The sequence below is a fragment of the Penicillium longicatenatum genome, assembly GCF_028827895.1.
Source record: "Penicillium longicatenatum strain IBT 33135 chromosome Unknown contig_3_segment0_segment0, whole genome shotgun sequence".
In the NCBI taxonomy this organism is placed as follows: domain Eukaryota; kingdom Fungi; phylum Ascomycota; class Eurotiomycetes; order Eurotiales; family Aspergillaceae; genus Penicillium; species Penicillium longicatenatum.
In genome coordinates this window covers 115,374-137,698 of record NW_026643121.1, presented here as the reverse complement: position 1 = coordinate 137,698, position 22,325 = coordinate 115,374, and the positions used below count along the sequence as shown (strand labels likewise).

The 22,325-nt window shown below is 49.5% G+C and overlaps 11 protein-coding genes across 11 annotated transcripts; 6 read left to right on the top strand and 5 right to left on the bottom strand.

The window, feature by feature from the left end:
• Positions 1–1,381: 1,381 nt before the first annotated feature.
• Positions 1,382–2,242, top strand: N7484_005412 (pyridoxamine 5'-phosphate oxidase family protein; the record flags this gene model as incomplete). Its single annotated transcript, XM_057115831.1, has 2 exons — positions 1,382–1,445; positions 1,500–2,242. 2 exons carry the CDS (start codon positions 1,382–1,384, stop codon positions 2,240–2,242), a joined length of 807 nt encoding a protein of 268 aa, XP_056971714.1.
• A 218-nt stretch (positions 2,243–2,460) lies between these two features.
• N7484_005411 (uncharacterized protein) lies at positions 2,461–2,739 on the top strand (the record flags this gene model as incomplete). Its single annotated transcript, XM_057115830.1, has 1 exon — positions 2,461–2,739. One exon carries the CDS (start codon positions 2,461–2,463, stop codon positions 2,737–2,739), a length of 279 nt encoding a protein of 92 aa, XP_056971713.1.
• Positions 2,740–3,867: 1,128 nt separating this feature from the next.
• On the top strand, positions 3,868–4,963 carry N7484_005410 (uncharacterized protein; the record flags this gene model as incomplete). Its single annotated transcript, XM_057115829.1, has 4 exons — positions 3,868–4,079; positions 4,126–4,200; positions 4,251–4,825; positions 4,902–4,963. 4 exons carry the CDS (start codon positions 3,868–3,870, stop codon positions 4,961–4,963), a joined length of 924 nt encoding a protein of 307 aa, XP_056971712.1.
• Positions 4,964–5,880: 917 nt separating this feature from the next.
• Positions 5,881–7,619, bottom strand: N7484_005409 (uncharacterized protein; the record flags this gene model as incomplete). The annotated part of the gene is made up of 5 exons (XM_057115828.1): positions 5,881–6,386; positions 6,459–6,535; positions 6,738–7,040; positions 7,097–7,310; positions 7,358–7,619. 5 exons carry the CDS (start codon positions 7,617–7,619, stop codon positions 5,881–5,883), a joined length of 1,362 nt encoding a protein of 453 aa, XP_056971711.1.
• Positions 7,620–8,001: 382 nt separating this feature from the next.
• Positions 8,002–8,391, top strand: N7484_005408 (uncharacterized protein; the record flags this gene model as incomplete). The annotated part of the gene is made up of 2 exons (XM_057115827.1): positions 8,002–8,275; positions 8,348–8,391. 2 exons carry the CDS (start codon positions 8,002–8,004, stop codon positions 8,389–8,391), a joined length of 318 nt encoding a protein of 105 aa, XP_056971710.1.
• Positions 8,392–8,869: 478 nt separating this feature from the next.
• N7484_005407 (putative alpha-L-rhamnosidase A) lies at positions 8,870–10,875 on the top strand (the record flags this gene model as incomplete). Its single annotated transcript, XM_057115826.1, has 2 exons — positions 8,870–9,961; positions 10,000–10,875. The coding sequence occupies 2 exons, from the start codon at positions 8,870–8,872 to the stop codon at positions 10,873–10,875; spliced, it is 1,968 nt and encodes a 655-aa protein (XP_056971709.1).
• A 919-nt stretch (positions 10,876–11,794) lies between these two features.
• Positions 11,795–14,719, top strand: N7484_005406 (ATP-binding protein; the record flags this gene model as incomplete). The annotated part of the gene is made up of 3 exons (XM_057115825.1): positions 11,795–12,479; positions 12,549–14,467; positions 14,561–14,719. The coding sequence occupies 3 exons, from the start codon at positions 11,795–11,797 to the stop codon at positions 14,717–14,719; spliced, it is 2,763 nt and encodes a 920-aa protein (XP_056971708.1).
• Positions 14,720–15,060: 341 nt separating this feature from the next.
• Positions 15,061–16,250, bottom strand: N7484_005405 (malate dehydrogenase; the record flags this gene model as incomplete). The annotated part of the gene is made up of 4 exons (XM_057115824.1): positions 15,061–15,654; positions 15,713–15,957; positions 16,014–16,131; positions 16,185–16,250. The coding sequence occupies 4 exons, from the start codon at positions 16,248–16,250 to the stop codon at positions 15,061–15,063; spliced, it is 1,023 nt and encodes a 340-aa protein (XP_056971707.1).
• Positions 16,251–16,622: 372 nt separating this feature from the next.
• On the bottom strand, positions 16,623–17,530 carry N7484_005404 (golgi SNAP receptor complex member 2 family protein; the record flags this gene model as incomplete). The annotated part of the gene is made up of 4 exons (XM_057115823.1): positions 16,623–17,063; positions 17,144–17,325; positions 17,380–17,479; positions 17,528–17,530. 4 exons carry the CDS (start codon positions 17,528–17,530, stop codon positions 16,623–16,625), a joined length of 726 nt encoding a protein of 241 aa, XP_056971706.1.
• Positions 17,531–18,046: 516 nt separating this feature from the next.
• N7484_005403 (uncharacterized protein) lies at positions 18,047–18,761 on the bottom strand (the record flags this gene model as incomplete). The annotated part of the gene is made up of 4 exons (XM_057115822.1): positions 18,047–18,080; positions 18,178–18,591; positions 18,651–18,660; positions 18,707–18,761. 4 exons carry the CDS (start codon positions 18,759–18,761, stop codon positions 18,047–18,049), a joined length of 513 nt encoding a protein of 170 aa, XP_056971705.1.
• Positions 18,762–19,305: 544 nt separating this feature from the next.
• On the bottom strand, positions 19,306–21,275 carry N7484_005402 (putative phenol 2-monooxygenase; the record flags this gene model as incomplete). The annotated part of the gene is made up of 5 exons (XM_057115821.1): positions 19,306–19,385; positions 19,439–19,555; positions 19,612–19,786; positions 19,840–20,721; positions 20,772–21,275. The coding sequence occupies 5 exons, from the start codon at positions 21,273–21,275 to the stop codon at positions 19,306–19,308; spliced, it is 1,758 nt and encodes a 585-aa protein (XP_056971704.1).
• Positions 21,276–22,325: the final 1,050 nt, after the last annotated feature.

Sequence of the window (22,325 nt, the reverse complement as noted above, 5' to 3'; positions counted from 1 at the left end):
TGATCGACCCGAGAGGAACTTCTCTCCCAGTTTCTTCAGTGGAGACCATCACCACTGGAACTGACGTGTTCGTCGGTGCCTGGATAACCGATGTCTCATTTGCACCAGCCGCCATTCCACCTTCTGTGGGTAAAATTGTTCGAGGTTTTCCGAATGGCGTCTTAATCTTTCCAATCACCATCAGGAACATAACAACCATAAATCCCCAGAATAGTACATGAAGGAATATTGCGGCAACGAGTGAACATGTAGGGGTTTTTCTGGCCCTTTCCCACCAAGTCTGGCTCGACCTGTCAATTATTTTCACTGGGGACAAAGCTTTTTCAAGGTCTCTTGCAGATGGTGCCATGTTGGGTCCATAACTAGGGCCTTGGAATTGTAAGCTCATACTGAAGGTTTCATTTGTGCTAGGGACTTACCAGATGTAACTCGGTAGACTTCACCATAGTATATCTCGTTGAGAAAGCCTGGCGTTGAGCTGGTCAGTCTATCAGTCAGATGACTCCACTTATCCGGTCTTTCTCTAGGCAATTGACGAGGCATTTGTGACTTGGATGCTGGTTGTACTAGTATCTAGGGTCAGTCGGTTGCAAAATATGGAAGAAGGAATTATGAGAATCAATCCTTCTTTTCAGTGGTTTCGAAAAGCTCCGATCGGTGAAAGAGACATGCAAGTTCCAATATAAGCATAGTCTATTCTGAAGGGGCTGAGATGGGTTTAGTCGAGGAGAATTGAAACCCTTTTTTGGAACCCCGGCTAAATCGTGCGCTTAATGCGAATGTCATACACAACATGAATCGCAATCTTATTTCCAGACATGTATTTTTAAAAAAAATATTATATACAGGGTGAATGCACGAAACCGAGATTTCTGAAACGATGCATATAACAGGGCTACCTTGCATATATGGAAGCCCTTAGGCATCACAGATAGAGTGAAGGTATATACTTAGCACCATGAGACCTTAGCTAGATCTGGACAGATATTCTCGGCGGTTTTGACTGGAAAAGCAAACATCGCATGTTGTTGCCTCGCATCGGAGATTTGATACATCAAACTGATCTAGAATATACGTGCTCGTATTCAATTCCTACCAACATCCAAGCCAGAGCCCAAAAGGGCTAGTCCGTTGGGCATTGTTGATACCCCTCATGCTTCAGAGATCTGTGCATTTGATGTGCGTGCAACCAATCGCACGCTGCGGGAAAGTATGACTCGGTTGGACATACTGAAACAGGTCACTGGATGCGGGTTGGAAGTTTACCCTATCTCGTCCTTCATACCACGTTCTATAAAGATATTGGATTCCGGTCTTTTGATAGCTCTCTGTCAATTATTTGTTTTCTTTGCCCAGAGGCCTTTCGCAGAAATCAAACAATATGGGTCGGACATTGACATATCCAAAGGGCGTCTCTAACACGGTGAATCGGTACAAGCATCGCGGTATGGGGAGCCCTGAAAATCACCGTCTGCCAATATCTAACTCCTATTCGGTAGCAACGTACGATTTGGGCGCGATCCACTCCATAATCAATACATCCCAGGTGCTTTATGTCTCCTTCAACCCGGATCCAGAGGACCCATTTCCCACTATCCTCCCTATGATCGGGCAGATGGGATCATTTGACTATCCATCGGCAACAATTAATGAACCACTTGAATGCTATCTTCACGGCTATGTGAGTTCGCGCATCATGAATCTGGCCCGCAACTCCGATTCCAAAGAACACGGTCTTCCAATCTGCATCGCCACGAGCCGAGTCGATGGAATAGTACTCTCTCTCACCCCTAATTCTCATAACTACAACTACCGTTCCGCAACATTACATGGATATGCGAGCCTGGTTACATCCGAAAAGGAGAAACTTTGGGCTATGAAGCTTATCACCAACTCTGTTGTTACGGATCGCTGGGATAACGCACGAATACCTCCCGATCGGGCAGAAATGTCATCTACTGTCATTCTCAAAGTCAAGGTGGTTTATGGTAGTGGCAAGATCCGGGATGGTGGAGTATCTGATCAGCGCAAGGATGCGGAAAATGGCGATGTTAGCGAGCGCATCTGGACAGGAGTGATTCCTGTTTGGGAAGCGTTTGGAGAGCCTATCTCCAGTGACCGAAATATGGTAGCTGAGATTCCAGAGCATATCACCTCGTTTATTGCAAGTAAGAATGCCCAAAACAAAACTTACGCTGAGGGTGCTGTACATATTGCGTTGCCCCCGGAAGAACAACATTGATCTCGAGTTTTCCTTGGATGATGGCCGGATACATTCAAATATACCGTGCAACACAGGTGACTGACCTACGAGTACTTGTGTTCTCCGTCTTTTTTAACTAAAATGTGAAGGTCTTGTTAGACAGGGAAATCTCATATAGTACATTGAAAAAGAGATTACTTAGGGAACGCGCATACTTCAGACATAGATGAACATACCGAATGCTGTGAAACCTCAAAATGATCTCTGGCCTCTGTGACTTGATGAATAACTTGAAACTACAAGCCTCCCTGGTCAAGGACTGGGATGAGACACTTGGGATGGAGGCTTCATCCGTCATTCCTTACAGCACACCGGCCTTCGGTTCCAATGCCCCGGTCATGCAGTTCAATTCCTTTGAAACATGGAACTTATGGCCTGAGTTTAACACATCAGACAACCCAATTTCGACACAAAATCCGTCCGAGTGGAACATGCAGTCCACGAATTGTATAAAGAACACTCTATTGTTTCCGTGATACGCTCATCTTGTGCCCACATGCGCAGATGGACCGCTGTTGAGATATTGCCCCGCATAGATTGACTTGATTCTTCCTATAATATACTGAGACCCACCTTCTGGTATGATCAATGCAAATCAGAGACGTCACGATTCCCATTTGATGATCACTACCTAGCAGCCTTCATCCGTAGTAATGAATTTTGACTCGACCTCCCTTGGCAAGGACGACAAATAACAACACAAATGATGACTATTAGTCGGTTTTCCAGGCTAAATGGCATGATAGGGTGTAAACCCGAACGAGGATGCAATTACAGATGCGCTACGTGTAGTAACAAGATCGCTACCCACGAGCATACAGAGCGTACATGGTGGATGATTAAAGCAAACGCAGCGTTGTTCAAATTACAGGTTCGGTCTCACCAGGTGGTGCGACACATTCATGTATATTTACGAGTGTCAGTTGCCGAACACGTTCATGGCTCTCCATGCGTACGAGTTCAAGTCTCAGCACTGTGCTACCAAACACCGCAACCTCAAAATAGCCTGTAAGTTGCGCATCAAGCTATCACTGGAGGCGACATTATTACATGTTCCCGCGAATTAGCGATTCCGAGACGGTCCCATGAACAGAACAGTAAGCCGACATCAAAATAGTTAGTGTGAAGTAGAGTTTGTCTTAACTGGGGCTGACCCAGTAGTTACTCCAAGGCCTCCGTCTGTCCCAGGTTTTAATTGAGCATATCATTCCAAGGTTGAAGTAGGCGGAGTGCTGAACCCGTTGAGAAAAGACTGCTGTCTGGGTTATATTTGAAATTCAAGGATTCAGTTCTAAGACACTCACTAGAACTCTGGGTCTCGGCCTCTTTGGATTGCATTGGATACGTTCAACGACGCCGGAGGCCATTGGTTATGCCCCGGATTCTTCGGTGCGGGGAGACTGTCGTGTGACAAACTGTTCCTTGCATCCCCGTTCGTTATTTTATGCCAATATTGGAGACAAGTTCGAGAGGAGCATTCAAAATGAAGGCGTTGATGACCTCGAAGCCCTGTGGCTAATTGTTATAAATTGCGGCCTCTTTCTCTAACCAGATTCTCATTCACCCTTCATCCAGTTTACAAGTAGCTCAACAACACTCTCAACATGGCCATGAAAATTATGTTTCTTTCTCTTCCCTTGTCGGCCTTTGCGAGAGTGGCTGCAAATATGTTCGAGAGCACGTCTGATACGCAAGCACTCGACCGAGCCACTTCCATGCCGCACTTGTTCACAAGTCAGAGATACGGTGCCTGGAGTTCCCAGATGGCGATGCCAATGAATGGAGAGTGCCAAATGCTTAAGAGCACGGATGATCTGTTAGTCTGCCAAATAATCTGCCCCTCAGTTGACTGACCTTGCTAGATACCATAATGTTGGGTCCATTTATATTCCCTGTGCATCTACGGCAGGCAAGAAGGCCATGTGCACCATGTACAGGTATGTGATAGATGATTCCCATCTGCATGGGCACATATTAACAGAAAAAGTGACTCAAACTGTCAAGACATGATGGTGGAATTCGACCGTTCGCACTACAGATTGTTCGATCGCTCCCATGGCAACACAATGCAGACCACCTACCTCGGTGGAATGGTAGAGAGCGTCAAGTGCGAGATGGTCGACGTCTCAACCGAGGTTTCGAACAACAATGGCCATGTCTCCACTATGCACATGTCCCAATGTGTCGGTGATAAGTGCAGTTCCAATCGTGAATGTCACCTCAACCTCGGCGGCCATCTCTTCTGCTCCGAGAACAACGACATGACCTGCCAAATGGGCCGCTTCCTTACAATGGGCTCCGAGTGCACCGAGGACAATCAATGCCGCGAGGGATACTGCACTAACATGAATGGGCAGATGAAATGTATGCCGAAGCGAGCACTCGATACTCTCTGCTCGTCTTCTGCGGAATGTGTGTCTAATGGAGTTTGCTGCGATCTCGCTGGAGGATCGCGGTGCAGCCGGGACCTCTGTCATGCAGAAGTCGTCAACGATGATATGAATATGTGCATGAGCACCGCAATGGAATGTTCTGAGGACTCCATGTGTTGCAGTGGAAGTTGTATGTTCGACCCAATGCTCATATCGGGGAGGTGCATGTAGGGCGGGTTGGTGATGCACGTTTCGAGAGCAAACAGGGCTGGAGGGCAAGGTGGAGGACGTGAACGAAGACACAATGACGTGGACCGCGATGAACTAGTTTGGCAGGGAAATTATGCAGAGAAATGGAAAATAACTTTGATTTCGGATAAAACGGCTTTTTATTCGCCTCTGTTTAAGAAGCCTTTCCGTATTCCCCTGTCCAGCATATGCGGGAATATTTGTATTGCGTCTACCCATAAATGCGAGCATTGGCTAAGGCAGTTTATTGATTTCTGGACCAGTCAGGATCTTCAGCACCGACCTTCTCAATTAAATTATCAGCAAGGCGAATGCATGTAGGGCATCACGAATGAGATCTAGGATCAATTGAACCGCATCAAGTTCTTTTACTGGCACCGATGAATGTTAGCCTTTCTACATTGGTCCAAGTCATTAATCTTCTTTTTCGGGACCCGTCCGGCACACGCCATCGATAGGGATTCGAAGCCCGAGTCGCTTGACCTAGGTGAACTGATTTGTTCTGGAGAAGCTCGCGGATGCGGCGGCTACTCATAGCACCTGGTTGCTTTCGCGAGTGGGTTGGGGAAAATGACTTCAACGTAGAAAGAAGGCTCGTGCATAGTAAGCTGACTAGCATAAGCCCTGGACCCAGCGTCTCAATGGTCTTAGTGCTATGACCACGTTTTGTTGCTGGAAAATGATCTTCAAGGCTAGTCACAATTAGTAAGTGATACCAGTTACAGCGGTGCAAGACTCAAAAGTGGTTCAGAAGTGCCTTTCAGAGAGAAGATTATAGTCGTCAAAGCCTTACACATTCGTGAATGGTATGGCATTTCCGACTAAGGATGATTGTTTCGTCATGCTAGGCAGGTGAAGGCAAGCAAATAGATTCAACTCACCACACGAGATAAAAGTCCGTTGGGCGTTCACCTTCCATCGCCGTTCCACCAAGAGCTCTAGACCAATTCATATTGTCCGTTAGAGGCACCTGTAAAGGTGCTGCTATCTGGCTATTCAGTCATCATAGGAAATGATCCTCCGCCCAGGGTATGGGTGCTGATTCCGTGATTGTTGTCTTTGTCCAGATGATCCTGGGAGCTTCTCGTAGTTGAGGGGGTCGGACATGGTGCTATTCAAGTCGTGCTCAGCTGATCTTTTGGACTTCTTGGCAGCAGGGACGTTCGCCTCCTTGTTCGTGTGTTCATTGCTCTTAATAGCTTTGGAGGCCAATCCGTCCTCTTGGGACTTCTCCGCGACCGCCTGATGATCCTTCGCTGACAACTCTTGACGAGCCTCGTATTCGGCATCGTCTTGTTCGAGTTGCCTTGCGCGTAGCAACGAGTGGATCTCGCTGTGTCTGAATATTCGGATCTGATCATCGGTGAGAGTCCGTTTTACCCCATCGGGGTAATAGCCCAGGTCTTCATCGCCGCCAGCGTCCTCGTCATATTCGGGTTCGTTTGCAGGCGCGCCGAGAGTTTCATGTCCTGGGAAGTGCTGCGCTTGAAAGGCTTGGAGATCTTCCTGTAACAAAAACCATCTTTTAGCATCAAGTCAAGACAGTGGATCAGAGCGGGGAGGTGGGATCTTACCAAGGTGACTGTTGGGATCTGCATCGTCGTTTTCCAAGGAGATTGTAAAGGGAGGTTTTAGCGCGACGCGGGCGCGACTGAAAAGTTACGTAACGTTTGGCTCCAGCTCAACAATCCAAAATTCGTAGATGGTCTTGACATTCAAGTTGATTTTGAATAACTTGTATTATGGTGCAGTAGTCCGTTCGAAGTTGGATTCATATCACAGTGATTCAATTGTTTGTTGGTAGAGGTATGCTCGCGACATGATTCCCAATTTTAACCTTGACGCTATCAAACCGGACCCAAAGATCCTGAAGTGGTTTCAAGTCAGTCGCTGCAACACGATCCTTCTCTTCCTGACAAGGCTCTTTCAGTGCCCATGCAAGTGAAATGTGAAAATAGTCGGAGAAGTCTTGATTATGTTGATTGCCATGCGATGCATAGAGAGGCGGCTGGCCAAATCGAGCCAGTACACGATTCGAGAGGCGTAATAGACCATTCAAACTGTCAGGTCCAGGCTTCCCAACTCGTAGTACAAGGAACCAGCGTGTCCGCTCATAGTTGGACACCCACTTCAGTCCATTAGGTTTCAATGCAAATCTAGTCGGAGTTAGCTATCATGTCGGCACCTCCTGGAAGGTGAAGCTTAAACTTACGGTGCTATTTGGGATTCCTCTATTTCTTTCTTTAAGGATATTTCAAAAGAGCTGCGCTGTTCGGTGCGAAGGACAACTGGTCGGGATAGGCTGATATGGAGGGGCAGCTGCGCGCCAAGATCGCTGTGTAGGAGACTTTGAACCCCTGGCTGTGAAGTTGAGGACTGAGGTATCAAATTTCCAAGAAGTACCAGCTCCTCCTTTGATGGATACACTAGCGGGATTAGTGCTCTGTCAGACTAAATGGGCGCGTACACTTACATTCAAGGTAGAGGTGAGTTGGCCAATTTCCTTCGACATGAGGAATTACTCGCTTTCGACCCCCATGAAGGCTTGGATCGTCTTGAGTGCTAACCCGCGTAGCCGAAGCATATAGATCATGGAATGTTGCTGGGAGTGGAGGGAGACTTGACGATGTCTTGTCCGATGTCGGTTGTTTGTGACAGGGCCTTTTGGCTGAGGGTGTCAAGACATCCGCTTCGTCTGACTCGGACTCAGAATCCGAGTACTGAACCAAGGGCATTTTCAGGTAGCCGTGACGGATTAAGAGTCGCGTGGAAGTCGAGATCGGTGATTTAATGCCACTCCTAAACTATGGGAAAGTTCCAATTCTATTGAAGCCTGACAAGTAAGGCTTTGATATCCGACCCCACAAAACTCTCATGATTGGCTTTGGATGTGCAGTCGTCTTCAAGCATAGTCAGTAAGAATTGGATCTCATCTCAACAGAATCAAGAAGTCTGTGTCCCATGGATGAAACCCTCTTTGTCCGCTAGAAATTCGACAAATTGATGTTTTGTTGAGACCTGAGGCTCCCAAGACTCAATAGAAATAGGCCGTCGCGTCTCTACACCAGCTCACTCACTCACCATAGCAACCCACTCGGTCTAGGTCCGTAGACTATAATGGACCTCATTGACAGCGTTAGCCTTGACAACCTCTCGCAGGACGCCATCGCCGCATGTTCTAGTAGGGTCATGAAGGAGGACAAGAACGATAATGATGTCGGAGTCATCTATACGCAATTGGCGAAATACCTTCTTCAGCTTTTCGAGGTCAACTTTGACCGAACTGGCGGCCTATCATCGCCACAGGCCGAAGCCCAAGGTCCTACACCGCTACGACCGCTGACATCCAAGGCACATAGTACCCTACACCATGGGGGTTTGAACACTCTCGGTACGCTTTATTGCCTTCTCTTACATTCCCGATGCTTTGATCAAGTGCGCTAATTATATCCCTCATGTCTAGGTGACCGAGCACACGGGTTTGCGAAGAGCCATGACCCCTTATGAAAAGCTGCAGTGGCTAGGAAAGGAAATGTATACATCCAGCACAAACCGTATACCTAAAGCTACCTAATGACGTGTGTTGCAAGGACAGTGTAACTTAGCAGTGTGACATTAGTCAAGATCGTCCATCTCGGCCTGACTTCGGCTATATCCCCATCATCAGGTACGGGACATGGCTACACAATGTGGGGGAAACTGACCAAACCCCACATTCGTCAGATCGGAGTGTTGATCAACCGACAAACCACCAGTCAAGTCTTCCTGAATTGCGGAGAATCGCATATTAAATATCTCATACTCCGCATTTCCGGGTTGGAAATATCCCGAGACCCTGAAATTGTCATCCAACCTGCGAAATGCCTTGGCCTCCTTAAGCGAACAAGAAACATGGAACACAACTGGCTGATTACAAAAGGGAGACTGATCCTAGACACTGAACTCATCAGCTCATCGACAATTTCTTGAACCTTTTTTTTTCTCGATGTTGAAGCCCATTCTTCTACTACTACTACCGTTGGTAGTGGCCGCATCGCGTGTGCCATACGAGGAGTATATTCTAGCTCCGAGCTCGCGAGACCTAACCCCAGCATCGGTCTACCAAGTCAATGGGTCCGTGACAAATGCAAACTCCCTAACACAAGCATCTGGCAGTGGAGCCACCTTTAATGGCGTTTCATCTGTAACATTGGACTTTGGCAAAAACGTCGCGGGCCTAGTATCCCTTGTTGTTAACTCCGTCTCGTCATCATCGGCATTCTTGTCTGTCACATTCACAGAATCAAGTCTCTGGATCAGTAACGAGTATAGCGATGCGACGGGTAACTCTGGATTCGACACACCATTGTGGTTCAATGTCGGCAAGGGCGCAGGAACATACACACCAGCCATCGAATTCCAACGAGGTGCCTTCCGGTATCTCACAGTCGCGAGTAACACCACTGCTACCGTTGCTCTAGCGGCTCTCCACGTGAATCTCACTTCCGCACCGGACCAAAACCTCCGAAGATATACGGGCTGGTTTCACTCCGACGATGAGCTGATTAACAAGATCTGGTATGCCGGCGCATATACGAACCAGCTATGTACTATTGAGCCAACGGCCGGCGACTCGATCACGTCGCAGAACGAAGATATTGTTCTGCCGGAGATGAACGCTTGGTACAACAACTACACTATCACCAACGGAACTAGTACCATCACCGATGGAGCGAAGCGCGATCGGCTCGTCTGGCCAGGGGATATGGCTATCTCCCTTGAGAGCATCGCTGTCAGCACTGGTGATCTGTACAGTATTCGGATGGGATTGGAGTCGTTGTTCATCTTGCAGCAGGCTGATGGTCGACTACCGTATGCTGGTACACCATTTAATTTTGGCGAGAGCTACACCTATCACCTGCACAACCTTATTGGCATGTCTTTCTTGTATCGCTTCTCGGGAGACAAGTCGTGGGCATTAAGCTATTGGGATCAATACGTTCTCGGAGTGAAGTGGGCATTGGAGTCGGTTGACAGCACCGGTCTGGCCAATGTAACAATGACTGCAGATTGGCTGCGATACGGAATGGGAGGCCATGTAAGGTCGATCCCTTGATCATTGAGCATAACTAACAGAATCAGAACATCGAAGCCAACTCCATCCTCTATTTCGTTCTGAACGATGCCCAAGATCTCGCAAAAGAGTTGAATAAGACCTCAGTCATCCCCCATTGGGCAAACGTCGCAGCAGGAGTCAAATCCGCCGCGAACAAACTCCTGTGGGACTCCTCAGCAGGAATGTACCGAGACAACCAGACAACGACTCTCCACCCCCAGGATGGAAACACCTGGGCCATCAAAGCCAATATCACCCAATCAGAGACACAACGCAAGACTATCTCCGCCGCTCTTAAGGCCCGTTGGGGATCCTATGGGGCTCCGGCCCCCGAGGCCGGCGCTACGATCTCCCCATTCATAGGCGGCTTCGAGCTCCAAGCCCACTACATCGCCAAACAACCCAACGCAGCACTAGATCTCCTCCGCCTCCAATGGGGGTACATGCTTCTGGACTCCAAGATGACTCAATCTACCTTTATCGAAGGGTACTCCACAGATGGATCCATTCATTACGCGCCTTACACCGATGATGCGCGGATCTCACATGCCCATGGCTGGTCTACCGGTCCAACATATGCGCTCACGGCGTACGCCGCAGGGATCCGGCTGACCGGACCGGCGGGTAAATCCTGGATTATAGCGCCTCAACCAGGGAATCTGACTACTATTGATGCAGGTTTGGCTACGGCTCGTGGTGTTTTCTCTGTGGCGTTTCAGCGATCGTCTGGTGGGGGGTACAGTCAGTTTTCATTTAGTACTCCGTCCTCTACTGCAGGAGTTGTTCAACTCCCTGGAGTGGAGGGGACTTTGATTTCTAAGACTGGGCAGCGGATCAGACTTGTGGACGGTACGGCGAGCGTTCCGGGTGGAAGGTGGAAGCTGCAAAGCCCATGATGTGTATAGCTGGATCGCAATAGAAAACATGATTGGAGTGAGAATGCTAGTTCCAGAATGGTCCATAACGTGTCATCTGAGGCGGAACCAATAAGCAAATCCAAGGACATGGGAACAGCCTCACTGTGACAATAGGCGGTGTGGTCCAATAGATCCCTTGCCCTGTTCTTAGTGGAGCAATGATGGGATCCACCTTGAGCTTGGAGCTCAGCTCGGTTTGAAATCCACCCAAACCATCATCTGGTCCTCTTTATCGTCTGGATGATTTCCATTGGTCTCTTGTTTCAAGAAACCAGGAGAATGGTTACCCATCGCATGGTCTTGACTCTTCATGGAATCTTGGGGAATGGTGTGGCTTGGTAAGCGCTTGTGGTTTTAGTCTATGCATTATAGCTTGAGGCAGCAATGCATTCACATTCAATATCTTGGCGCTGGGATACACCACAACCTCAGCTTCACGAACACACTCTGGGTTTCTGTATAAAAGGCGTCTGAGGTAGAAGCATCTCTACTCCATACTCCCATCTTTGGGCACAAGGATCAACCCGACCTGTGTGACCGAACAAACAAGACAGAGCCGCTTGTCAAATGCCAACGCATGGTGGCCTGTCCCAGTTGACCACCTCTAAGCCAACGCAGTCACATTCGTGGGAGCTCATGATTGGCTTTTGGCCTCGTCGTTGCTCTCCTGGTGATCCCGGCCAGACTAAAACCCTCCGTCTCACCCCACGCTTTCTTGTTTTCTGTTCTCTGTTTCTCGATCCTCTTTAATCTCCCCGGCTTCTCACTTCATTCTCATTCTCATCCTTGTGGTGGGAAACAATCAGAGCTCTCCAATCCAAAATCCAGCCCCGGACCCCAACCTGCACTAGACTCCGCAGTTCATTTCCCCACTTTTGGTCAAGCTTCAAGCTCCACCATGGCTGAACTCATCTCCAACGCCGCAGAAATCAAGCACGAGATTGACCCATCCGCTGAAAACATCAAAATTGTAAATGGCTCGCCGCCGCCCGCCCCCGAAGTAGCGGTCAAAGATACCGCTGCCTCCCCAGTCCTGGAAACGTCGCCCAAGACTGGCACAGGATGCAAGAAGCACGACAAGATGGACGGCATGAAGAAAAAGAAAAGAAAAACCAAGAAGCGAGATGTGGACGAATCATCAGACTCGGATTCCTCCATTTCCACTGGTGACACCGACACCGACACTTCAGTCACGGACTCAATCGCCAGTGACTCGGAGCCGGAGCGACGGAAGAAAAATCGGACGCGAGCCAAGGCTCAGGCCAAGCGAGCGCTGAAGGATAAGAGAAAGTGGAAGAAACGCAAGCAACGAGGTCGCAAGTCGGTAGCCGCTGATGCGATTTCGGACACCTCGAGCGATTCGGATGCCGAGTCGGATTCTTATGAATCGGATTCGTCGTTGGATGAGAAACTGTTGCGAAAGCTGGTTTCTAAGCTTACCGTGAAGAAGCGTCATAAGCGACTGCGGGATCAGACTAGTGATGATCTAGGCGCCACTGATTCTCCATCTGAAACTCGGCGGGAGAAGCGGTCGAAGAAGAAGAAGCCAGCCTCCAAAGTGGCTTTCAAGCGTGTAGATCAATGTAAGTCGTCCCGAGACCCATATTCTGTAATCTGTTAGCTGGACCCTACTAACAGATCACCACCTCTAGTGTGGGATAGCACGATCCACAAATACAAGCTGACCGAGACGGTGGATGACCCTGATGCGGACGAGTGGGACCAGTACATCTTCACGGTGCGCCGCAAGTTCAATTGGGAGAACAAATTCCTTGATGTAGTAGTGGATATCAAGAGCAAGCCCCTTCGTGAGGCGCTGGCCAAGGTGATGGATGGCGTTAAGGGTGTCAGTCTCGTCGAAGAACCAGCAGTAGTCGACCCAAACATGCTGTTTTTATATCTGGAGGAATCAAGACAGTACATGAAAAACCTCAAGCAACAATCGCGCAACGAAAAGAAACGAAAAGCGCGCAAAGCAGCAGCTTCCAAAGCGGCCCACCTAAAGGTACTGATCAAGTACCTCGACACCGACTATGCGAATATCAAAAAGACACTCTACCCTCTTCTGGAGGCAAACACCATCACTTTCGACCTGCTATGGGCCCTCTTCAAGCCTAACACAATTGCATACACTCCAACATACGGCAACACCGATGAGCCCCGAGCCTTCAAAATCGAGTACGCCATCAAGGAATCCTCTTTCATGAAAGGCCAGTGGTACAGCATCGAAGGTCGATACCTGGAATATGACGGAAAGGACTTCGGATTCGGCAGCATGGCCGCTGAGGTGGAGTCATTCAAGGGCGCACGCAAGATCACCAGCCTCGCCTGTTTCCCACTTCAGTACCACCGTGATGCCGATGGACTGCGAGCCCGTCTCGTCGAGCGCGGCAAGCGCTTCGTAGCACTGCGCGGTATGAACTACCGCTTCCACAAGGGAATGGCGTTTTATAAGAAGAAGCGTCATTCCGTGGGCAAGGTCAACATTGAAAGCCGAGTGATGATTGATCCAGCCATCCACCGTCGAATCAATCCTAACTACCCCATCAGCACGGTCCGGCCTAAGGATCCGGACCTGCTCGAGTTGTCGGATGCAGAATTGAGTGACATGGATGAGGGTGATAGCGAGGGTTGCTGCTGCGGGGGCTCAGACTCTGAATCTGAGCAAGGAGGTATGTCCGATACTCCACGGACGGTGTACAAGGTAGTCGAAGGTGAGGATGGTACTCCTCGCGTCGTGGAGGTGGAAGTCGACGAGAACGGGTTGGAGATTCAGAAAGAGAATATGGATCGAATTGAAGGCAGTGCAGGTGTTGTGGGTCGTGAGTTCACCGAGGAGGAGCTGCTCATCGCTAGCCCCGTCGTACTAGGCTTCGCCTTCACAGAGAAGATGTGGCTTGAGTTCACCATCTCGGGCATCAGCGATATCGACTGGGACAAAGATGCGTTCGACTCATTGGTTCTCCCAGCAAATCAGAAGTCCATAGTCAAGGCCCTCGTCGAATCGCACACCTTCCACGCAGCCCAGAATATCGACGACGTAATACAGGGCAAGGGCAAGGGTCTGGTTGCCGTATTGCATGGGCCACCCGGAACAGGCAAGACCCTGACAGCCGAAGGCATCGCCGAGCTACTCCGGCGTCCACTGTACATGGTCAGCGCAGGAGAACTAGGGACCGACTCACGTTCATTGGAAGCAGAGCTGAACAAGATCCTTGACATTGCTCACTCATGGGGTGCGGTCCTTCTTCTTGACGAAGCAGACATCTTCCTAGAGAAGCGGACCATCCACGATATCCACCGCAATGCCCTCGTCAGTATTTTCCTCCGTCTTCTAGAGTACTTTCAGGGTATCCTCTTCCTAACTACGAACCGCGTCGAAACCTTCGACGACGCCTTCCAGTCGCGTATCCACGTCGCACTGCGATATGGTGATCTGGCACCGAAGGCGAAACGCAGCATCTGGAAGATGTTCCTTGAACGAGTACGCGGTATCGAGGGTGTTCAAACGGCTGAATTCTCGGAGAACGATTACGATGTGCTAGCACGGCACACGCTCAATGGTCGACAGGTAAGAGCTCTATCCCGTTCCCTGGCTTCGTATCCTTCTCAACTGCGCACCAATGTAGACAAATATTTGTTCCAGAAACTAACAGGCTCATAGATCAAAAATTCGGTTCGTACTGCGCAGGCACTCGCGGTCAACGAGAAGACCCCATTGTCTATGGATCATATCAAGCGAGTTCTAGACGTGGCGGAGACGTTCGATCAGGACCTTCGTGGTGGAACGGGTTACCTGGACGTGATGCGCAGTTACACTTAATACTCAGTTTATGATTTTACTCGGGTGTGGGGTTTAGATTTAAGGAGCTTCTGATTGCGATTGATGATTTACATAGCCGAGGAGTGAAAGGCATCAAGAATGGGGAATCTTGCTTTTCTTTCGGGCTTTATGCATGTAGCTATCTACTCCTAATGAATGCCAAGGATCAAACAGCACTACCTATGAACCAGGACTGTAGAAAAGCAATGGTTTACAGGAAGAAATTCACGGATTAGACCGATATACATTAAGTCAATTATATCGATCTAAGAATACAAGGCCAGACGCTCTGGAAAAGCAGAGAACTGGGAAACAGGGGTTGATGGTATACAGCGACTTTTTTAAGGGTTGGCCTTGACGAAGTCAACACCCTTCTGGATGTTCTTCTTCAGGTCAGCAAGGCAGGCCTCAAGGAGACCCTGCTCATACTCGTTGACGGGGCCAACGGGGTGGATCTTCTCAACACCCTCGGGGCCGAGCTCAACGCGGGAAGCGAAGAAGTCAATGCCCTGGTCCTTGTAAAGGGGAGAGTCAACGAAGGTAGGCTCAATGACGTTCTTCTCGCCCTGGGCAGCCTTGAGGAGGGACTCAGCGAAGCGAGCACCGGCCATGGCCATGGAGAGGGTGGCGGAGCCGGCACCGTCCTTGGCCTTGACAACCTCGTCACCGCCGAACTGGATGCGGTTGACAAGGGCGTCGCGGGCCTCACCAGCGATGGAGGGGTGGCCAGACTGCGACAGCAGGGGAACGATGGTCACACCGGAGTGGCCACCGACAACGGGAACCTTCTCCACGGAGGGGTCGGTCTTCTGGACCTGGGAGATGAAGCGCGAGGCGCGGACAACATCCAGGGTGGTGACACCGAACAGGCGCTTGGCGTTGTAGACACCAGCCTTCTTGTAAACCTCAGCGACGATGGGGACGGTGGAGTTGACCTGCGTAAGACATTAGGTATAGCTCATCAATCGGTTATCAGATCTTTCGAGCACGTACAGGGTTGGCAATGACCAGGACCTTGGCGTTGGGGGCAGCCTCAGCGGCGGCCTTGGCGAGGTCGCGGACGATGGAGGCGTTGGTATTGAAGAGGTCATCACGGGTCATACCGGGCTTGCGGGGAACACCGGCGGGGATGAGGATGATCTCGGAGCCCTCGAGGCACTCCTTGAGGCCAGCAGCATCGGGGTTGTAGCCAGTGACGGTGCTGTTGGTGTTGATGTGGCTCAGATCAGCGGCGACACCTGGTTGAAAACATGTTAGAAAGGGATTGCTGAGCTAATGATACCATACAACATACCGGGTCCACCACGGATATCGTAGAGGGCAAGCTCAGAAACACGGGGGTTGAGCTTGAGCAGCAGGGACAGAGGCTGGCCAATACCACCGGCGGCACCGAGAACGGCGACCTTGGAGGCCTAGGGTAGAAGGGTTAGCGCGCGTAAATAAAACCCAATTCATCGTCATGTACCTGGCTGGCCGAAGCGGAGAAGGCGCGCTTCTGGAAAAGGTTGAAGGTAGAGCGAGCGGCAAACATTATGTCTACTGGTCCCAGATGATGTTGGATGGAGGAAGAAGAAGGGAGAGAATGGGAAGGGGAAAAGAGATTGGGGGCCCGGTGAGCTGTCTCCACTCTACGCTTCCGATGTCCCGGTGCTCGGCCGATCCCCAACGCTCGGGCAGAATCGCAAACAATTGGACAATTCGGGTGGAATTGGGATGCTTTTAAGCTCTTTTACTGGCTTCTTACTTGACATGTGACACAGTCTCTTGGAAGAATAAAACACTTGCATTGTTGTTATACCCCAAATCAAAACGCCGTCGCTGATGGAAAGCCAAACTAATCCAGGAAATAAAAAATATCCACCATACAGAGCGTCATAGAGTAAGAAAGTATACAAGTCCATGATCACCGCAAGAAGTGCAGCACCAACCAACAGAAGAGGATGAAGATCACCACGCCGCCCCAGAAAATCCATTTATCCTGTCGAGCGCGACGCTCAACCATGCGAATGGTATCTCCGCTCACACCCAGTGTATTGGCAACACTATAAAGACGACGCTGAGTACCCTTCAATACTTCTCGTTGTTGGCCCAGATCCGCGAGCACTGCTCGTCCCCGATCCAAAAAGTCGTCCAATTGGGTGTTGGTGTTGGAGAAGAAAGATTGTTCACGCAGCGCATGGCTTTCACGAGTGTGGTCGGCGGGTCCACCACCAAAGCTCAGTCCGGAGGATGGCGCAAAGGAAGAAGAGGCCTGGGGGAGGTTTGATTGCGCGTAAGGGTTCTCGGGAGTAGCGGCGTGGTGCGGTCGACGGCCTAGAAGCTCACTGCGGTTGGTGGACGATTGCTGGGAAGTCAGGTCAGCCAAGAAGCTTGTGGTGAAGCTTGTGGTAAAACAAGCTCCAGTCCGGCCAGGATTGAACTTACTGCGTCCTCTCGCTCCTTACGCAGACGGTCGAATTGTGTTCGATAACCTCCCATCTCATTGCGGAAGCTCTTAACCCGATCAAAGGCCTTCTCCTGCTTCTCCGGAATCAGCTCCTTCTTTGAAAGAGCCGAGTAATCGTCGATGGTTCGTGAAAGGGAGGCTAATGATGCAGCAATTTGGCCTATGGACGACAAGGTCAGCTAGTATTCAACATCGCATAGATCTCGGGGCGCACCTTGGAGCGCGGGCGAGGAGGTCGCGGGAGACTGCGCAAACGTGTCCAGATCCCGACGAATAGCAGATGACTGCTTCAAGGCAGAGTTGAAGAGGGAATTCTATTTACATCAATAACCATCTTGTATCGTATGGGTCGATTAACATACCATGGTGTGGGCGGTAGCTTCCACGTAATGGTTCGATATCTCAAAGTATACTAAGAAGACAGAGAATCGACAGATATGTCAGTGCATGAAGGTACCGGGAGTTTGATCCACCTAGGTACCTCCAGGTTGAGAGAGCAAAGCGATCCAAGGTTGAATTGAGCCCACGCTTCGCGCGAGGCCACATGTGTGTTTTGGCTGCTGACCGCCTTCGGACATAGCTTTATCATCGCGCTGGTAGGTCCTTCCTTTATAAGCGCCGCTGCTAACGATAAATCTACTCAATTTAGTCTCATTTACTATGCAAAAGAGTAGTCGCTGATGGAATTTTAAAGATGACGAATTGATTCACACCGCATTCGCGTCAAAATGGTATCGTTAAGGCTACTAGTACAAGCCCGATGATCCGACTCCGTCTTCTCGCCAAAGAGTACAGAATGCAAGGTCTCAGAAAAGCAGGGATGGTATATTAAAAACAGAACTCAAGCCAGGATGAGGTTTAGGAAGCACCGACGAGAACATCTATTTGGCAGGGTACTTGTTCTGCAGGAACCACCTAGACGACAAGTTAGCAACGTGCAAGTACAGCGATCACACGAATACATTGAAGCACATGTTATTCTCCAATTTTTCAAGTGTTATAAGATACTTACTTGCTGGCAAAGTAGTCCACGACACCGAAAGCGCCCACGGCACCAGAAACAAGACCGACCAACTCCCACGAAAGCTTGCCCTGGGCATGCTTGTGGTAGGCACCGAAGCCCAGACCAGCACCGACCAGAGCACCGAGAACGGCGTTGGTGATGTACACGGGGTTGTCGGAGTTGGCGAACAGACCGCTACTCTTCGCCTTGCGGGCCTTGGCCTTTTTCTCACTGGCCTCACGAGCCTTGCGCTCCTCGGCCTCGGCAGCCTCACGCTCTATCCGCTCAGCCTGTGTAGTTGTCTTGACATCCTGGTTGACGTAATCGGGGTCGACGGTGTTCACGTGCGGAGAGTCAACGTCGATGAGGGAGGCAGTGCTCTCAGACTCGTCGTGGTACACGCCACCCACGTTGGGAGCGCGACTGGATATATGTCAGCAAGTCGTACCATCTATCACGGTGTCCTTTTATTTGCGACTCACGCCTGTGTGTCTGGTTAGCTCGAATTTCTCTGCATTGATGTCACATGCGGTAGTACTTACATCCTCGGGGGCCTGCTTGGGACCCTTGGCAGCTGCGTCGGCGTAAGACATATTAATGTAATGAATCAAGGTATTTGGGGAGCAAAAGGTAGTAGTTGCAAAGTTCTGGCGATCGTGACCGAATATAATGGTTCAGGTCAAGCGAGGGGGGGTCCTTTTATACCAAGGAAACCTTGGAAGCTTTGCCGTGTGACATCACGTCATTGATTTGGTGGAGCCATGACCCTATCTTACAATGATGTTATATTTATCCCCCCAATATTCCCTTCAGCTCGTTGAATGCGATGAAGTATTTGTTCCTCCCATCACCTATATAATCAACAGTTTACTGGTCATTTGTCGGGATATCTCGACAAAGCGCAAAAGATGCGCACCGTATGACTCGCAGCCACTGACGTGCTTCCCGCTCCGGTCTCGTACCAAACCCGACAGGCAACTGGAACCTTCTTTTGGATTTGTTTTATGATTATTTACTGTACAGTCTATATAGTATTATTCACAATATATTCGGGAAGCCAACTGTCAGAGAGCTCTCGGCTTGCCTTGTTACGATATAGCTGACTGTCACATTCTTTGCGCCTTGGGGGCAACCTACCTACGTTTGCGGTTTGAGAAATCCCCCAAAGAATTTGCCAATTTTTCGGTACTGATCGAGACTGATTACGGCGGAGACATCTGCACGAGAAGATCAGTAATTGCAGAAGATATTCGGGTCTACAAAGACTTACATTGATCAGGTCGAACAATAATAAGGGCCCCTTCTTTCGGGCTGATGCCGAGGAATTCATATGCACGCCCGTGGCCGCTGTTGTAACTTTCATCATCGTAGTATATTTTGTGCAGATCTTCGGAAATTATTAGCAAGTGCGAACTCGTTTACAATGAAACCTTGGGAATTTACCCTTTGTCTGATTTTTACCAGTCACTGGGTAGAAGCATTCGGGTATGTGCTCCAGTTCGATATCATGTCGCTTTCCATGGCCAATCACGATGGTCTCGATCAGACTATCCACGTCCTGGGATTTTGGTGTAAACATTCGGACTGGGCTGTCGCGTGACGACAGGTATTCTCCGAGCTAGAAGATGTCAGAACAATTCAATCATCTCCAAGGTAATCGGGCAGACTCACTGCGTTCAACTTGGTCCGGTTCTCCGAAACTGTAAGATCACCGACAAAGGCCATAACACGCCACCGGCCATCTGATTTAAGCGTCTTCATGAGTTGGAGGGGCTTTGAATCACAGAGCCGCACCACTTGTGCACTGGGTAGGCGCATGCCAACCACAACATTCGATGCAAGCTCTGTGGACTCCAGGGCACTAGTAATGGGAGATGCATCATACTTGGCCGTGAGACCAGCGGTATATTTTCCTGCTTGGATGAACCCCTCCTGGAATTCTGCAGATGTATTGGCTCCGGAGGAGAATAGCTTGGCAAAGTAGCGATCAAAGTTGATCAAATCGATGGCGGTCTTTTCCCGCTCCAGGACATATGTCTCGAGCAAAGAAGGGCTAGCTAGTCCCGCTAAGACTTCACCAAGCTTCCATCCGATATTGTATCCATCTTGGAGACTGACATTCATACCCTGGCCAGCTTTAGGAGAGTGGGTATGGCAAGCATCACCAGCCAAGAAGACTCGATGGTCCTTATGGAAGAAATCGGCATGGCGCTGGCCGATCGAGTATGCAGACCACCACACCATCTCGACAAACTCAATCTGATACGGATGTAAGATCTTCTGTGCCTGATGCTGCAGTTTTTCCAGAGTCACGTCCTTCGGGTTTGTCCCCGCGGGGAGTTCGGTGTAGAATCGCGTCAAGTTGTTATTCTCGCCCTCTCGGGGGATGATCAAGATATTCCCGTCTTTGGAGCGAATGGCGGACTTCTTGCGGAAATCAGGGAAATTTGTGCGAGGGACCATATCCATCACACCCCAGACTGCATCACTGCTATCTCCAACCATCTTATATCCCAGAGCCTTACGAACAACGCTGTGTGCACCATCGCATGCCTATATGCTGTTAAAGATGATCACGACCCCAAGAAAGCCAAAGTACTGACCAAGACATATTTTGCCGCAAACTTCTCTAACTTCCCGTCCCGTTCCGCGGTCACGGTGACAGGATGAGTATCAGAGTCCGCAGATGTGCCATCCACCTTGACATCAGTAACATTATACCCATAATCAATCTGCTGATCATTGTACTTCTGCATCAGCTCAATAAGCAGCCCATTGATGCGGGCCTGATTCAGAATAACGTGCGGCTGATGGGACAATCCAGGCTGCGTATCAGCCGTCCGACCAGTGCGCTTAATACCCGACCCATCATCTGCCCAAAAGTTCACTTCAAGAACATGATAGGCCTCGCGCAATAGCTCCTCGCCAACACCAAAGCTCTCAAAGATCTCAACGGTTCGACACTGCACTCCATCTGCCTGTCCCATCTTCATGGGACCATCCCGGCGCTCGAGAATCTTGCATCGGATGCCATAACGGGCGAGCCAGGTTGCGGCGCAAAGACCAGCGGAGCCACTACCGCAAATAATAACGTCGAATTTGTCCATCAAGGTAAAGTGGAGAAGATTGTCAGCTTTTTCTTTGCACAATTGTACCGGAGATCTCTGTTAAATAGGCTGCAGATGAGGCGTGATAGTCTGGAGTATATGGTTCCTGCGGGGCGTTTGCCGGGATCCACACCCGGGAGTGTCCCGAAAAGTCTTTGACCAAAAATACTTTTATCATGCGCAAAATTACACCGTTTTTGCATGTATCTCTGTTTGAAACTTACTTTGCATCTCCCGATCTATCCCCGTCGGCTGATATCCCGGGTCACAAAGGCCTCGGGGTTTATTGACTCGGTCATTAAGAGGCTCTGCAGTGCCGTTGATGTGATTTGGAGAAATCTGCATAGCAATATGCCGGGCTCCGGGCCATTTGATTTTCTCGGGGTTGATTCTTGACAAGTGCTAAAATGTATTATGCATGTCGAGCGGTTTCCGCCCTAGTGCTCAACCAAGAACCTCAATTTGTGTTCAGACTGACCCCAAAGTTAATTATTAATGACCTTGAGCATCTTCGAATATTGACCTCAAACCTGCCCATTGATTGTAATTATGCACATGTATAAGACACTTGAGATCTCCCGATTCACATCGTAGGGCCGTGGAAGCATGCCACAGCGGATGTAGTGTGCCGGCAGCGCTGCTTCCGTGGGTCAACATCTACCTCAGACCTATATGTAACTATCTACAGATCTCAAGGTGACGCAACATCCACGTGCTTGGAAACAAGGATGTGACCTTTCAGGAATGAAGATAAACCTTTGGGGGTCTAACGTTTGCGACGGGGATTATCGAAACATTGAATATCAGAATAGTTAAGTACAACCTGACAGGCAGGTGGGCAACATCTCGACATGGCTTGAGTCAACATGGAAACACCCGTGGACTTAGAATCTCGAAGGCTAATTCATCTACACAGCCTTATACGCTGAACATGTTTCGAATTTTGTAACCAAGAAAAATTTGCACAACAACACTGCTTATCTTTTCAAAATATGTAGAAAATGGATTGCAATTGCTAAAATCAAACACAAAAGGACCGATGCAGGTCTA